Source organism: Antechinus flavipes, chromosome 5 (assembly GCF_016432865.1).
Source record: "Antechinus flavipes isolate AdamAnt ecotype Samford, QLD, Australia chromosome 5, AdamAnt_v2, whole genome shotgun sequence".
Taxonomy (NCBI): Eukaryota; Metazoa; Chordata; class Mammalia; order Dasyuromorphia; family Dasyuridae; genus Antechinus; species Antechinus flavipes.
The window spans coordinates 91,434,461-91,449,376 of NC_067402.1; the positions used below are offsets into that span (position 1 = coordinate 91,434,461).

At 33.8% G+C, this 14,916-nt stretch overlaps 1 protein-coding gene across 1 annotated transcript; it reads right to left on the minus strand.

Moving 5' to 3' along the window:
* Positions 1 to 4,761: 4,761 nt before the first annotated feature.
* Positions 4,762 to 14,654, minus strand: LOC127539091 (GTPase IMAP family member 7-like). Its single transcript, XM_051963099.1, has 3 exons — positions 13,584 to 14,654; positions 9,675 to 9,716; positions 4,762 to 7,222 (listed from the first exon to the last, which is right to left on the minus strand). Exons 2-3 carry the CDS (start codon positions 9,705 to 9,707, stop codon positions 6,332 to 6,334), a joined length of 924 nt encoding a protein of 307 aa, XP_051819059.1. The 5' UTR covers positions 9,708 to 9,716; positions 13,584 to 14,654; the 3' UTR covers positions 4,762 to 6,331.
* Between the last annotated feature and the right edge of the window lie 262 nt (positions 14,655 to 14,916).

The following is a 14,916-nucleotide window of genomic DNA, read 5'->3' on the forward strand; positions in this document are numbered from 1 at the left end:
AGAGGAAAATGGACTTAAAATGGGGTAAATTAACTCTTATGAAGAGGCAAAAAAAAAAAAAAGACCTATTACAATTGAGGGAAAGAAAGGTGAGGATGAGCATTGTTTAAATCTTACTCTCATCAGATTTGGCTCAAAGAGAGAATATCAGATACATTTAGCTTCACAGAGAAGCTTGTCTCATTCTATAGGAAAGTAAGATAAGAAAGGAGACAGGAAAGAGGGAAGCTAATAGAAGGGAAAACAGAAGTAGACTGGAAAAGGTATAAAAAAGGGGTTTGAGCTGTAAAATGGGAGGGTTGTTTGAGAGAGGGGATGGTCAGAAGCAAAATACTGGGGAGGAAGGAAAGCGGGGAATGAAAGAAAAAAGTATAACGAGGGGAAAACAAGAAGGCAGGAAATATAAAGTTAGTAATTTTAACTGTGAATAGAACCATAAAATGTAAGTAGATAGCAGACTAGATTAAAAGCCAGAATCCTACAATATGTTTGTTTACCAAAAAACAAAACATATTTAAAACAGAGTGATACATTCAGAATAAAGATAAAAGGCTGGAGCGGAATTTATTTTGCTTCAGCTGAGGTAAAAAAGCAAGGGTAGAGATCCTGATTTTATATCAAACAAAAGCTAAAATAGATCTAATTAAAATAGAGACGAAAGGAAACTACATGCTACTAAAAATTATCATAGATAATGAAGTAATATCAATACTAAACATATATGTATCAAGTGATCCTCAAGGAAGGATCAATTTCCTAGAGAAGTTAAGAGAGTTTCAAGAAGAATTAGACAGCAAAACTATACTAGTGGGAAATCTCAACCTTGCTCTCTCAGAACTAGATAAATCAAATCACCAAATACATAAGAAATAAGTGGAGGTAAATAGGATGTTAGAAGTTAGGTATGATAGACCTTTGGAGAAAATTGAATGTAAACAGAAAAGAATGTACTTTTTACTTGGCAGTACATAGAACCTATATATAAGCCTCCTCCTTGATCATCATTCCTATATATGTTCTTCCCCATACAGTGTAAGCAAGCTCCTTGAGAACAGGGACAATTTCCCTTGTATTTTTATCACCAGAACAATTTTTTTTTTCATTCTTCTAACAAAGCACACCTTTTATTGGTACATCTTTATCATCCAAGGCAGATGACAATTTGACAATTTGCCCTGGACTTCTGAGGACTGTCTTTCCAAGAAAAATATTGACCCTTTTTCTTCTCTTTCCTTCGTGTTCCCTTTGTTTCCTTCTCTATCTCCCCCTTTGCATACCTATTCTGTACTATATTGCTTACATCTATTAGTTTTCAGATTTTTTTGAGTGACTTCCTGTCTACATCTTACCACCCCAGCTCATGACCAGTTGTGCTTTCTGTTTTCACATTCATTACCTCTTATCAGAAGGAATTTGGCTTTTGTGGTCAATCTAGCCTAGTAAGAAAAAAATTTTAATTTCCTGTTCAAAGTGAGAGAAGAGGCAAAAACAAACTTTTGCTGGCTTGACTGAGGTTAACATTAGGTGGAGTGCACATGTCACTGTAATGTAAGCTGAACTAGGACCCACAAACTTCCTACCCAGCTCAAATGTATCTCCTTACTTCATAACCATGAATCCTGCTCCTCTCGATACAGGGAATTTCCCATTGTCCCCAGTAGGTCATAGTAAAATATACTTTGTACAATACCTTGTTCTCTTCTTAGTCTTTCTTTCTCTTGGTGATCTATCAAGATCTGTTAGGTTTACCCTTATACAGATGTCTCACTAATTAACAAGTCTGAGCCAGTGTTATTGAAGGTCTGAGAAAGGAAAGATGTTGCTGAAGGGGTATGAGAGGGAACATTCAAGGACAACTTCATGGGAGATTGTGGCATCAGAGATGGATTTTAACAGATGAACAAGATTTTTCCACTTCCTGACAACTTACGGTCCCATAGATCATATTGTATGTATATATATAGTTTTAGAGGTGGAAGGAATCTTAAAAGATCGTCAAGTCCAATTCTCTTGTCAGCAGGTAAAAGAAATGAGGACTTGAAAAAAAAATCAACTTGCTCAGAATCAAACGGTTAGACTTATATAACATGTGGTTTGCAACTTGAATATATGTACTTTGCTACTTGATTCCATACTTTAGAAAAACTGCACTACACTTTTTGTATGTTATACAAGAACTGACTTCATCTGTAGCTGATTATATATTACCTCCTATTGTTTCTTCTAAGTCTTGTCTCCCCAGGCACACTGTAAGACCCTAGAGGATGGGCACTGTGTTATATACTTCTCTATATGCCCTACATGGCTTATCACAGGGTATTGTATGATGTTCAATTGTCAATAAGCCATGCCACTGACCTTGCCCCCACACCATAAACTTTTTTGGAGGTATCCTCCCAGATCAAATATAAAATATGTTGGCATTTGAAGCTCATCATAATCTGACACTCCCCTTTTCAGTCTTCTTGAAAGTCATATACTAACCCCTGACTCTCATGTACTCTGTGATCCAATAATACTGGCCTCCTTGTTGTTTCAATGCCCAACTTGGGGTAGTTTCACTGTCTGTCACCCATGCCTGGAATGCTCTTCCTCCTCATCTTTGCCTTCTAAATATTCTGACTTCCTTCAAGTCCAAACTAACTTCTTACATTCCACAAGAAGACGTTTCTCATCTTTTTAATTCTAGTGCCTTTTTTCTGCTTGTTATTTCCAATTCATCCTGTAGATACTTAATTTATGTATAATTTGTTTTGTATCATCTATCCCATGTGCTCCTAGGAACTGCCTTTTGTCCTTTCTTTGTATCCACAGCTTTTAGACCAGTACAGAGTAGCTATTTAACAAGTGAGTTTTTAAAAGGAATTTTAAAAGATTGCTATTTTGGGGTGGTTTCAGTTGTGTTTGACTCTTCATTATCTCATTTGGAGTTTTTTTGGGAAAGATATTGAAGTGATTTGCTATTTCCTTCTCCAATTTGTTTTAATGATGAGGAAGCTAAAACAAACAAGATTAAATGAATTGTTCAGGATGAACAGCTAATAAATATCTGAGGCCATATTTGAACTCGGAAAGAGGAGTCTTCTTGATTCCAGTTCTAGCACTTTATCCACTTACCTACTCACTAAAAATTATATATAAATTAGAGAAGAGCCACAGAGAAAAGAATTGGAAAAGAAATGAAAAATGTGTAGGAAAGATTTGGAAAGAGAATTAACAGTTTACCAAAAGGGTACAAGCTTTTACTCAAAACAAATAGCTTGAAAATTAGAATAAGCCAGCAAAAATTCATAACTCCATAATACAACTAAAAATATTACAACAAAGTCAAAAGATTGAAAAAATGGAAGTATAATGAATCTCACATCAGAAATAACAAATGAAATATAGATTGAAGAAGATTGAATTTAAGATTTTTTTAACTCATTGAAAAATTATGGCAAAAAAGGGACCTACATATATTTTAAGAAATCATGAAAGAAAACTAATATAAAATAGAATGATAATATTTTGTACTGATTTTTTTTAAGAACAACTAGAAATATTGTTCAGTGGAATAGTCTAGGTATTCAAAGCAAACATAGTATAATCTCAGGTAATCCCCTGGGGGTGGGAGTGGGAAACAGCTACTAGGGAAAAGATTCAGCATTTGAGGGAAAAAAAATAACTTGGAAAACTAAGTAGCAGACTGGTAGAAATTAGTTGTAGGCCAACACTTCACATCACATGTTAATATTTATATGATTAAGTTATAAAAGGTCACATTTAGAGCAATAAGGATCTGTGGACAAGGGAAGAGTTTTTATCAAAATCAACAAAAAAGAGTGGGTATCAAGATAAAATATTCAATTTTTATTGCCAAAAAATTAAAAAGTTTTTGCACAATCAAATGTAGTATAATAAAAATTAGGAGAGAAAAACTTAACTTAAGAAAAATTTTTTACTAGTTTCTTTAATGAATGTCCTTTTAAAGATCTTATTTAATATGAAAATATTAGGGGAGGGAGGTGGAGAAGAAAAAAGGAGAAAAACATTGACACAAGCTTTTGCCAGGGTGAATGTTGAAAACTATCTTTGCATGTATTTTGAAAAAAAAAAGTTATTACTTTTTAAAAATCTGATTCAATTTTTTTTAAGAATTGAATTTATTCCCTAATAGATAACTAATCAAACTAATCAGGTAATTTTTTTATTTAAAAATTATTATCAATTTATTTTATTTAAATTATCAATTTAAAATATTTTATATTCTTTTCTTTTTAGATTTTCAATCCTAAATTTCTCTTTCCCTCCCATTCCCTTCCCCTACCCACTAAGAAAGTAGATAATATGATTTCAATTATATAGGTGAAATCAAGCAAAACATTTTTATTTGAGCTGTATTTCAAAAAAAAAAAGCAGTTCTCTCTTTGGAAGTTGAAAAGCATTTTTTCATCATAAGTCCTTTTGATTTGTTTTTCATCATGTATTTCTCAAAGTAACCAAGTGTTTTACAGTTGATAATCATTACAACATTGCTGTTACTGTGCACAATGGTTTTACACTTTTTCTCTTTTCCCCTTCTTAAAAAATATTACAGCATTTTATTTTTCCAAACACATACAAAGATAGTATTCAACTTTGGAAAGCTTGTGTTCCAAATTTTTCTCCCTCTTCCCTCTTCCAAGATAGCAAGCAATCCAATGTAGATTAAATATGTACAATTCTTCTAAATGTATTTTCATATTCATCATGCTATGCAAGAAAAATTAGATCAAAAGAAAAACTTGAAAAAACTTTTATTGAGAAAGAAAAAAACAAGCAATCAAACAATAACAAAAGGGTGAAAATATGCTATGACACACATTTAGTCTCCATTTTTCTCTCTCTCGATGCAGATGGTATTTTCTCTTACAAGTTCATTGATTTGTCTTGAATCACCTCGTTGTTGAAAAGAGCCAAGTCCACTATAGTTGATTGTCATATAATCTTGTTATTACTGTGTATAATGTTCTCTTGTTTTGCTCACATTACTTAGCATCAGTTCATTAAAGTCTCTCAGGCTTTTCTGATATCTGTTTTCTCATCATTTTTTATAGAACAATAATATCCATTACATTCATATACCAAAACTTATTTAGCCATTCCCCAACTGATGAACATCTCAATTTCTAATTCTTCAACACTACAAAAAGGGCTAGCATAAACATTCCTTCCCAGGTTTTTCTGAGACCAGCCACAAACTGCTGTTTACCTTAGTATTTTTCAGCCAAAAATAAGGTTAATAAAGACATGGCTGTCTTTAGGACTAAATGGGATATTTATAAAAGCATTTAACACAGTGCCTGGCACATAGTAGTTTGTATAAATGCTTATTTCCTTGCTGATCCTTCCTTCCATCTCCACAAGGTATTGTCAAATAATTCTATTCACAGGAGAGTACTCATTCACATGAATTTAAATCTCAGATAATTCTACCCTCTCTTGTCAGCCAATCAGCGTTAGAAATATCCTCTCCTATTTAGTGAATTGGGGAAGAGGAAAAAATCTACATGAAACTCAGGTCCTTGAAGGACCCAGTCAATGGGATGCCACTATAACATTTCATATCAATGACACAATTTGGCTGAGTACAATCATCAACAAGTATTTATTAAGAATCTGATATATGTTGTCTGCTATATGGTAGATAGTGCTGGAACTGGGAATGAAGTATAATGAGTGAAACAATCCCTACTGACGAGGAGCTTGTATTCTATATAGGCCAAAGCAATAGTCAGGAACCTTTGGATCACAGCAGCTAAAAGGAGCACAAATGAAATGAAAGATAGGGCCATCTTTAGGAGAAAGCTAGAATAATTTTTATTTGTTAAATGTGGAGGGGTATATAAAAAGAATTAATAAATATGGGAGACTAACATAATCTGGAGATCTGGGAAAGTCAGACTCGGGACAGCAAGGAGTCAGAAAGCTGTCTCATCACCAACTCCTGGTCCTCCCTACTCCATAGACATTTCTCCCATACCTGAATTCTCATTTCTATTGGGCCCCAATTCACATTTCTATACTATTCATAACTAATTAGCTACTTGCTTTCACAAAGTGACAGAACATCCTTTCTAGGCACAAGGTCAGACAAAACAAGTGGTGAATTCAATTCTGGAGCCATATAATGTGGCAAATCCATAGTGGAGGCTCTACCCCCAATATAAAATATTTTTTCATTTAAAAATTCCTTCTCTTTGAGTGACATGAAGGAAATTATGACTCATTTCTATTCATTGCATGAGGTCATAATTCTGTACATCCAGGATATCAACATATATGAAGAAATCAATGGAAAATAAAACAATCATTCATTCCTGAACCAACCAGAAATTTGAGAAATCACATCCCTAATGAACTGAACAACTTGGTCAAATACAGAATTCTCAGCATCTGTGTTTATATTTTTCATTTTTTCTTCATATTCCTTCTCTATCTTTTCTATTTCTTTTTGCTTTTCCTTTTGTTCCTCTTCTGTCAGAGAAAACATGTGAGCATATCGTTCCTCTACAATTTTCAGATCACAGTCTCTTTGTTCACTGTAGATTGTCTTTAGGGCTGCTTTTCTTCTTTCCAGGGACTCATTAGTTTTCTGGTATATTTCATCTGAAAAGTATTCCCCATTATTATCCTTCATCATTTTTTCAATTATGTTCAATAGCTTCTTCACCTGGGTTTCTCTTTCATTGCCCTCAGCTTTGTTATTGAAGGCACAGTATCTTCCTCTACACTCTTTGACAAGACTTTGGAGGTTCGCATCAGACTTTTTCACGAAGTCATGTAGGGACTCATCTTTCAAGTCATCTTTTCGAGTGAATAAGATGACCATGTAGTTCATGGCTAAGTCCCCAAAGAGTGCCTTAATCAAAGAGACAGTGTGTTTTGCTTCAGCAGTGTATCGATCCAGTTGCTGAACCAGAATGATGGCATGGGGTCCTGGGGAAGAATAGATGACACAGCGACTGATCTCATTACAAGTGGCTTCTAGACTCTTCCTTGTGTCAAACAGTCCAGGTGTGTCAACAACTATAAATTTTTTCCCTTCCCAGATTCCAACTGCTTTTTTACATTTCTTGGTCACTGCTTGTGCTGCAATTTTAGATTCAAAAACTTTCTTCCCAAGGATGGTATTCCCTGATGCACTTTTTCCATTTCCAGTTTTTCCAACCAGTACAATTCTCAGGCATTCATCAGGGAACTGTGGAAGAAAAATGACCAATTTAGAACTCTTATGTAATAGTTAACAAATATGGGAGGGAACTACAGAAGAGACATTACTGAAAATAAGACAGGCATTTGCAAAAACCTTTTGATTCCCAATCTGGCCTGATGTCCCAGAATCCCATAGATATACCTTGTATAGGACTAATTTTTGAATCAACATTGAAAGAAAGAACTTTGTCATTTATATCTATGAATAAATGAAAAGAGAGTAGCCTACATCTATAACTTTTAAAGATTAATATAAAGAGTACTCAACTGTATTGAAAATTTTATTTTCTTGTAAAAGTTACAATGCCGTTTATACTATTTATTCATTTAAAAGAATCAATATAATGTAATGAATAGAGATCTGATCTTGCAACCAGGATATCCTGAGTTCTAGCCCTGTCAATTTAAACACATACTTCGTATGTGATCCTGGCAAGTTTCTTAAACTTTCTCTAGGCAAAACTTTAAGACTGAGAGGTATAAAGAAAGTGCTAATTTGCCTTGGTAAAAGGAGTTTCTTCACCTCAGGCCTGAACCACTGAGCATTCTTCCCTATTCTTCAAGTGTCTCAGAATTTCATGTTCCATTCAGTTGTTATAGTGACTTTTCTACAGCACACATCTAACCGTGTCAGTTTCTCCCCTACTCAAAAATTTCCAGTTGCTCCCTATTATTTCTAGCATCAAAATAAAAATTCCTCTCTTTGGTATTTAAAGTCCTTCAGAATTTGGCTCCTTTCTACTGTTCCAGTCTTTTAAAGCTTTAAATCTCTCCACAATACAGTGACACTGGTATTCCTGTTGTTCCTTACACAAAACATTGTTTCCCCCATCTTTGCATTTTCACAGGCTTCCCCACCCTCCAAGCCCCCTCCCAGAATTCTTTCTTTTCATTTTTTGGCTTTCCTGGCTTCCTTCAAATGTTAGCTAAAATTTCTTTAAGCCAAATTTCCAATTTATGCTAAATATATTGACTGACATGCTTGCATGTTGTCTTCTCCATTAGACACTCTCCTTGAGCATCTTTGTATACTTAAATACTAAGTATACTTTGTATACTTTGTACTAAGGCCAATGGCTGACACAATATGTACTTGATAAATGTCTTTTGATTTGATAAAAGGCTTGTCAATAAAGGCACCAATGTAGTCCCTGTCCCTATTCCATTTAGTTATTCATTCAATTTTTGTCTTTGGTGATTTTTAAATTTATTTTAAGAAGCATGGTTATCTACTGACAAAAGCATGTTCAGGGACACCTTGGAAATCACAATTTGCTCCACACAATTTGGTATTTATTATATGCGCTTGTTTTCAGCTTGGTGTTTCTACCTTTTCTCCTTCCAGTTAGACAAAAAAGAGCCTTGATAGTAAGGGCATTCTCTTTTCCTTTCAATTTCTTTCTACAACCTCAAAAATAGAAATGGATTCATGATAAGTACTCCCTAAATACTCTTGGCTCTTCTCTTTGACCAGATCTCTTTGTTTTCTCTAGTCCTATTGTTGCAATTGATTTGAATTTAGGAATTGGATGGTTTGTTTCTTTAGGTCTCCAGGCTCCCTACAGGTGGTATTTTTGTCTGAGTTAGACCCAGAAGAAAAGGAAACAATCTCTACCCTTTTCCCCAGTTGCCTAGTTGGGATTGGCTTTTGTCAAAAATGAAAAATGATCAAATTTCTTTTCAGTGTCCTCTCACTTTCCCTTATTAAGTTTATCCTCCTTTTTGTGACTCCTCTCCAAAAAGAAATGTCTATAAGCATCAAATCTTCCTGATTCTAGTCTAGTGCTCTCACCACTTAATTCCTATGGTTTTTCCTCTAAGAAGCAATAAATTAATCAGTGACCTGTTGATTGGAAATACGATTCTGAAGGAGTGGGACTTATCATGTCTCAGTGTGGATAGTAAAAGAAGAGCAGAAAGAAGGGCTCTAGATGGAAAGACACAATTCTTGAGGCTCTTCAGAAGAAGGATTGAAAGAAGATGGATATAATAAGAGGCTGAAAAGCATAGGATGGAGTATTGGTGACAGAAAGTACAAAAAGGAAACCAAGGGTTTTTAGAAATCATTCTCTTATTCCACATTTGAACTAAAGCTTGATATTGTAACTGATGCAATTGTACTAAATTTATGTATTCAGAATTTTTTTTGTTTTACTTTGAGGTCAATTCTTATATGCTAATGTGTTCTCAGAAAGTGATTATTGTGCCTTTAAATAGGGGTTTGGAAAAAGTTTTGTCAACAGTAAAGTGGGATTTTTTCTTTTGAATAGAAAGTGCCCATGTTTTGGGGTGGAGAGATATGGGAACGAACTTTCCACACTTGCTCATGGACAGGAATCCCTAACTTCATCTGTCTGAGGACATTTTCAGGCAATAAGAGAATATTGACTTTGATCTGGCTATGGAATGTTGAGGGACCTAAGGGAAGTGATACTCACTGAGATGTCAGGTTGACTCAATGCAGCACCCATCTTTGAGAGCTTTGGAGAAACACAAAGAAAAATATTTAAATTCAGAAAGTTATCAAAATATGCATAATTCATCAACAATTTTCTATTGTCCAATACAAACTCTGGGTAGGAAGTCTTCCCAGACTGCTTCCCCTAGGTGTGATCTGCATCTCTTCACTCCTCTGCCTTGCCAATATTGTTGAGATGTGAGAAAATGAACCCTAGATTTGGAGATGTTAAGCAGCTTGAGGATGCAGTTTTTAAGAGAAAGCTTTATGTATTCAGTACTGGGGATACAAATACAAAAATGAAATAGTAGCTTTCATCAAGGAACTTGCAATCTAGTTAATAATTTGGATATGTAAAATTAGCCTGAGTGACTCTTCAAACCTTGCTTTCCCTGAAACTATTTTTAAGTTGGCAGGTCTTAAGGGTCATCACTAAACTCATGAAAGTAAGTGCAATTTGTAACTAACAAACACAAACAAAAGAGTGGTTGATAGTTTACAAATCTAAAATCTAAGTCTAAATCTAAAAAATCTAAAAAATTTTAGAATCTAAAAATCTATCATCTTAAAAATCTAACTCTAAATCTAAATCTAATTTTTAAAATTTGCAAAGGCTTTTATCTAAAAAATCTAAATCTAAAATCTAGAATCTAAATCTAAAAAATCTAAAAAAAAAAAAAAAACAGGAAACAAAGATGAAAATATATTGATATTTCTTCATCATCTTTCCATAAATGGCAGAAGCTAGAAAGAGAAAATAATTTAATTTGGGGACCTGGGTTCAACCAAGTGTACTGTGTACAGGCTCTATGATCCTGAATAAATTATTTACTCTCTCCATATCTCCTTTTGATGGTCCCTATTGTCATCTTCAGTTCTCAATTCTATAATCCTAAACTTCTCTTGGCTAATACAATTATTGGCAGAAATACCCATAGAGCAAAGAAGGGCACTAATTTCAGCAATCACAGAGGGAAATTTTTCTAATGAATATTTTGCTACTTTTTGAAACAGCAAATGAAAGAAGCAGGCAAGTAGCCAAACTAACTCCCTGGAGGTCTCAGGATCAGTCAGAGTCAGAATAAGTAAAAGTCCGTGGTCTTTGGGGGAGAAATGAAAGAAGCAGGCAAACTGCCAGGAGTTTTGCCAGAGATCTCTTCTCAGTTCTGGAGTCCAGAATATCCACCTTTCTCCTCCTCCTCCTGCTGCCAAGTGAGTCTCTGGCTTCTGTCACCCCACCTTCTAATCCTTGCCTTATCTTAACCCCAAACATTGAGCCAGCATCAATGGTGAGAAGAGCCATTTTTCCAAACATATGCTAATAGAGTCTTTGTCTCATATTGAAGAGGTAATTAGCCTTAAGTGCTCTATTGTCTGATTCAGGCATACCTTTTTCAGAGTTTCAGCCCTGTACAAGCAAAGAACTAAAAATAAAGAGATTCCTGCTAACTGAGGTAGAGATGAACAAATTGTAATACATGAATATAAGGGTAAATAAACATCCACGCTATAAAAAGCAATGGTTATGCACCCATTTTGACCTTATTTTGTAAATGGTACAACATATTGGTCTATGCCAACACTCTTTTCCCAACAATTTTCACCAAATAATAAATTTTTGTTCCAAAATTTATTTGCTGCCACAAATTGCTTGTCTTCTCTGTTCTATTTTTAAGCAAGTATCAGATAGTTCTAATAATTACTGTCTTATAGTTTAAGATCTGGTATTGTTAAATCTCATTCCTTTACGTTTTTTCATGGGTCCTTTGATATTCCTGACTTTTTGTTCTTCCACATAAATTTTTTTAAACACATATTTTTTTTTTTTTTGTGATTTAATTGAGTTGTTATTGAATTGGTTTGGCAAAATTGTCATTCTTATTATATCATCTTTCCTACTCTTGAACAACTAATATTTCTTCAATTATATAAATCTGACTTTATTTTTATGATTTTGTTCATATATTTCCTGGGCTTGTTTTAGCAAGTGTACTCCAGGTATTTTATGACATCTAGAGTTATTTTCAATGGGATATCTCTTACTATGTCTTCTTGCAGAGTTTTGTTTGTGATATATAGGAATGCTGATGATTATGTGATCTTTTTAATATTCTACTTTGCTAAAATTTTAATTCTTTCAACTAATTTTTTAGTTGAGTTTTTAGGATTTTCTAAATATAACATCATATCATCAGCAAAATGAGATTGTTTAATTATTTCATTCCATATTCTGATTCTTTCTTTTTCCTTTTCTTCTTTCATTACTATTACTAGGATTTCCAATATTAGTGATGGTGGGCATCTTTGTTTCTTATCTAATCTTACTACAAAAGCTTCTAGTTTATCAACATTATTAATTATGCTTATTGATGGTTTTAAATAATTTTTTTTTATCAATTTAAGGAAAAAATCCAATTTTATCAATATTTTTATGTGAATTCTAAAATCAGCTTATTCTCTTCCCTTCAAGATATGCCCAAACAAGCCCATCTTGCTCCTATTATTAATACATAATCAGTATACAAAAGGGTAACCTCTTTCCAGAATGTCTTATTACCATTATTAAAACAGTCACAATGTGAATATCAACCACAAATGGATACAGAAAAGAAATTAGTTCTTCCCAGTTAGAAGGGGAAATTCAATTTTCCCAGACAGCCTTTATGGAAACTCAGTTTTCCTAAACTGACTTGTTAGCACCTTTAAGACAGTCTCTCAACATCTCAATACTCATCCTTGTAATTCCCCAGCTCCTACCTTTATTTCCCCTCCTCCCTCCCAGCTATAAAAAAGCTTTCCTCCTCAAAAGCATGTTGTAAAACCATCTTTGGAATTTATCTTTGATTTTTTTCTCTTGAATAAAGATAATGTTAAGCAAAGGAGAATGTCATTGCCATTGTGATTTTGTCACTTACACATTGTATCTTGAACCTTTGGAACTATGAATTGCTCTGCCAAACCTTATCACTTTCATGTGTTTTCATCAGAAATGAGTGTTGTACTATTTAAAAAGCTCTTTCTACATCTATTCACATAATTACATGATAATTTTCTCTTTTATGCTAGATATAATCACTTATGTTAATTAATACTATTTTTTTATGTTAAATTATCCCTACATTCACATATACATCCCACTTTGTAATTATATATAGTCTTTGTAATATATGGTTGCAATTTTTTTAGCTAGTATTTTATTTAGGATTTTTGTATCCATACTCATTTGTGAAATTGTTCTATTATTTTCTTTCTCTCTTTTAAAAAGTAATTCTAACTGGGTTAGGTATCAGTATCATATTGGTTTCATAAAAACACTTTATTAAGTTCTCTTCTTAGCCTATTATTCCAAATAAATTCATTCAATGTTGGGATTGATTTTTAAATATTTAATAGCATTCACTGTATAAATTTGTAAATGTATCTAGTCATTGTGCTTTTTTTTTTAAGTTCATTCATGGCCTATCTAAGTTATTTTTTTTTCTAAAATAGATCTATTTACATATTCTATTTCCTCTTCTACTAATCTAGGTTATTTATGATTTTGTAAATATTTTACTTAACTTGTTAATTTTTGGCACATAATTGTACAAAAATTTCCTTATAATTACTTTAATTTCAGCTTCATTAAAAGGGGAAAAAAGTAATGATCTTACTGAATCCAAAGAAGCCGAAAATGCATAAGGTGATGCAAAAGGGAAGTAAGAAGTGACAGGAAAATAATTAATGTAATTGCTGATGAGGTCCTGAATGTTGTTTTGGATCAAAAGAAACTAAAGAATTATCCCTTAGGAAGCAAGCAGAAGGATCTGATAGAGATCAACCATGAGCCCACCCTTTGGGAAGGTGGTCCAATATGAAATCCAAATTATGTCAAACTCTAGAGACTTACCTTCTATAGAAATCTAGAACAGTCTCACTTTGCCATGCTCTGTCAGGAATCTTAGTAATGTGCCTGAAGCTAAATTTTCCCTAAAAAACCTAATTGTGGGCTATCCCATGAAGGCTTATCTTCTTTAGGTCAGACCACCATGGCACTCTGTACTCTGAGAAAAGGGTGTTTTTTCCATTCCTCTTCCTCCATGTCATATGGTATTTCCCTCAACTCCATTATGCTTCTTAATACAACCTCTCCTCCTTCGATAACTAACATTTTTAGATTGCTAAATCACTGGTAGAGGGGAGGGAGGAAAGGATGTGGGGTGAAGAAATCTAGGAGGAAAAACACAAAAGATATTTTAAGAATCTTAAAAGAAAAAAAAAAAAAAGAACCCCTGTATCCTTTGACTTAAATCTATTCTCACCAAACACCTTCTGATTTGCTCTTGTGAGTGAAACTGCTAACTGGGACTGTTATCTCGTTATCTTATCAGAACAATCCCCTATTTGAAACCAATTGTCATCCTAATTTAGTAATTAGCCTCTTGCAAATTTAGTTTGTAACAATCAGTCCTCAAACTACACCCTAAGTGCCAGTTACTTCTACTTTTATAGATAACATTCAGATTTTTAACTTGAAAAGCTGCCCCTTACCACAGGTCCTACATCTTTCATGACTGCTCTAGGAAATCAGATATCCTATAAGACTCAATCTGAGTAGCCAGGCAATTAGCCAGCCTCTTTCCCTTTAATGCTGTCATGTCCCTAAAGATTTAAGATGGTATGAATTAAGTTGCCCAAACAGAATATAAGGTAATCCTGTGCTCATCAATTGAAGAATGGTTGGGTAAATTGTGGTATATGAATGTTATGGAATATTATTGTTCTGTAAGAAATGACCAGCAGAATGAATCCAGAGAGGCTTGGAGAGAATTACATAAACAGATGCTAATTGAAATGAGCGGAACCAGGAGATCATTATATACTTCAACAATGATACTGTATGAAGACGTATTCTGATGAAAGTGGATATCTTCAACAAAGAGAAGATCTAATTCAGTTCCAGTTGATTAGTGATGGACAGAGCTACACCCAAAGAAAGAACACTGGGAAATGAATGTAAACTGTTTGCATTTTTTTTCTTCCCAGGTTATTTTTACCTTCTGAATCAAGTCTTCCTGTGTAACAGGAGAACTTTCAGTTCTGCACACATATATTGTATCTAGGATATACTGTGACATGTTTAACATATATAGGACTGCTTGCCATCTCGGGGAGGGGGTAGAGGGAGGGAAGAGAAAAGTTGGAACAGAAGTGAGTGCAAGGGATAATGTAAAAAATTACCC

Excerpts from the sequence above, each read along its gene's own strand:
- LOC127539091 (XM_051963099.1), bottom strand. The coding sequence starts at position 9,707 with ATGGGTGCTGCATTGAGTCAACCTGACATCTCA. Across the intron at positions 7,223-9,674 it reads TGAGTCAACCTGACATCTCA|TTCCCTGATGAATGCCTGAG; the intron begins GTGAGTATCACT and ends TTTCTTCCACAG.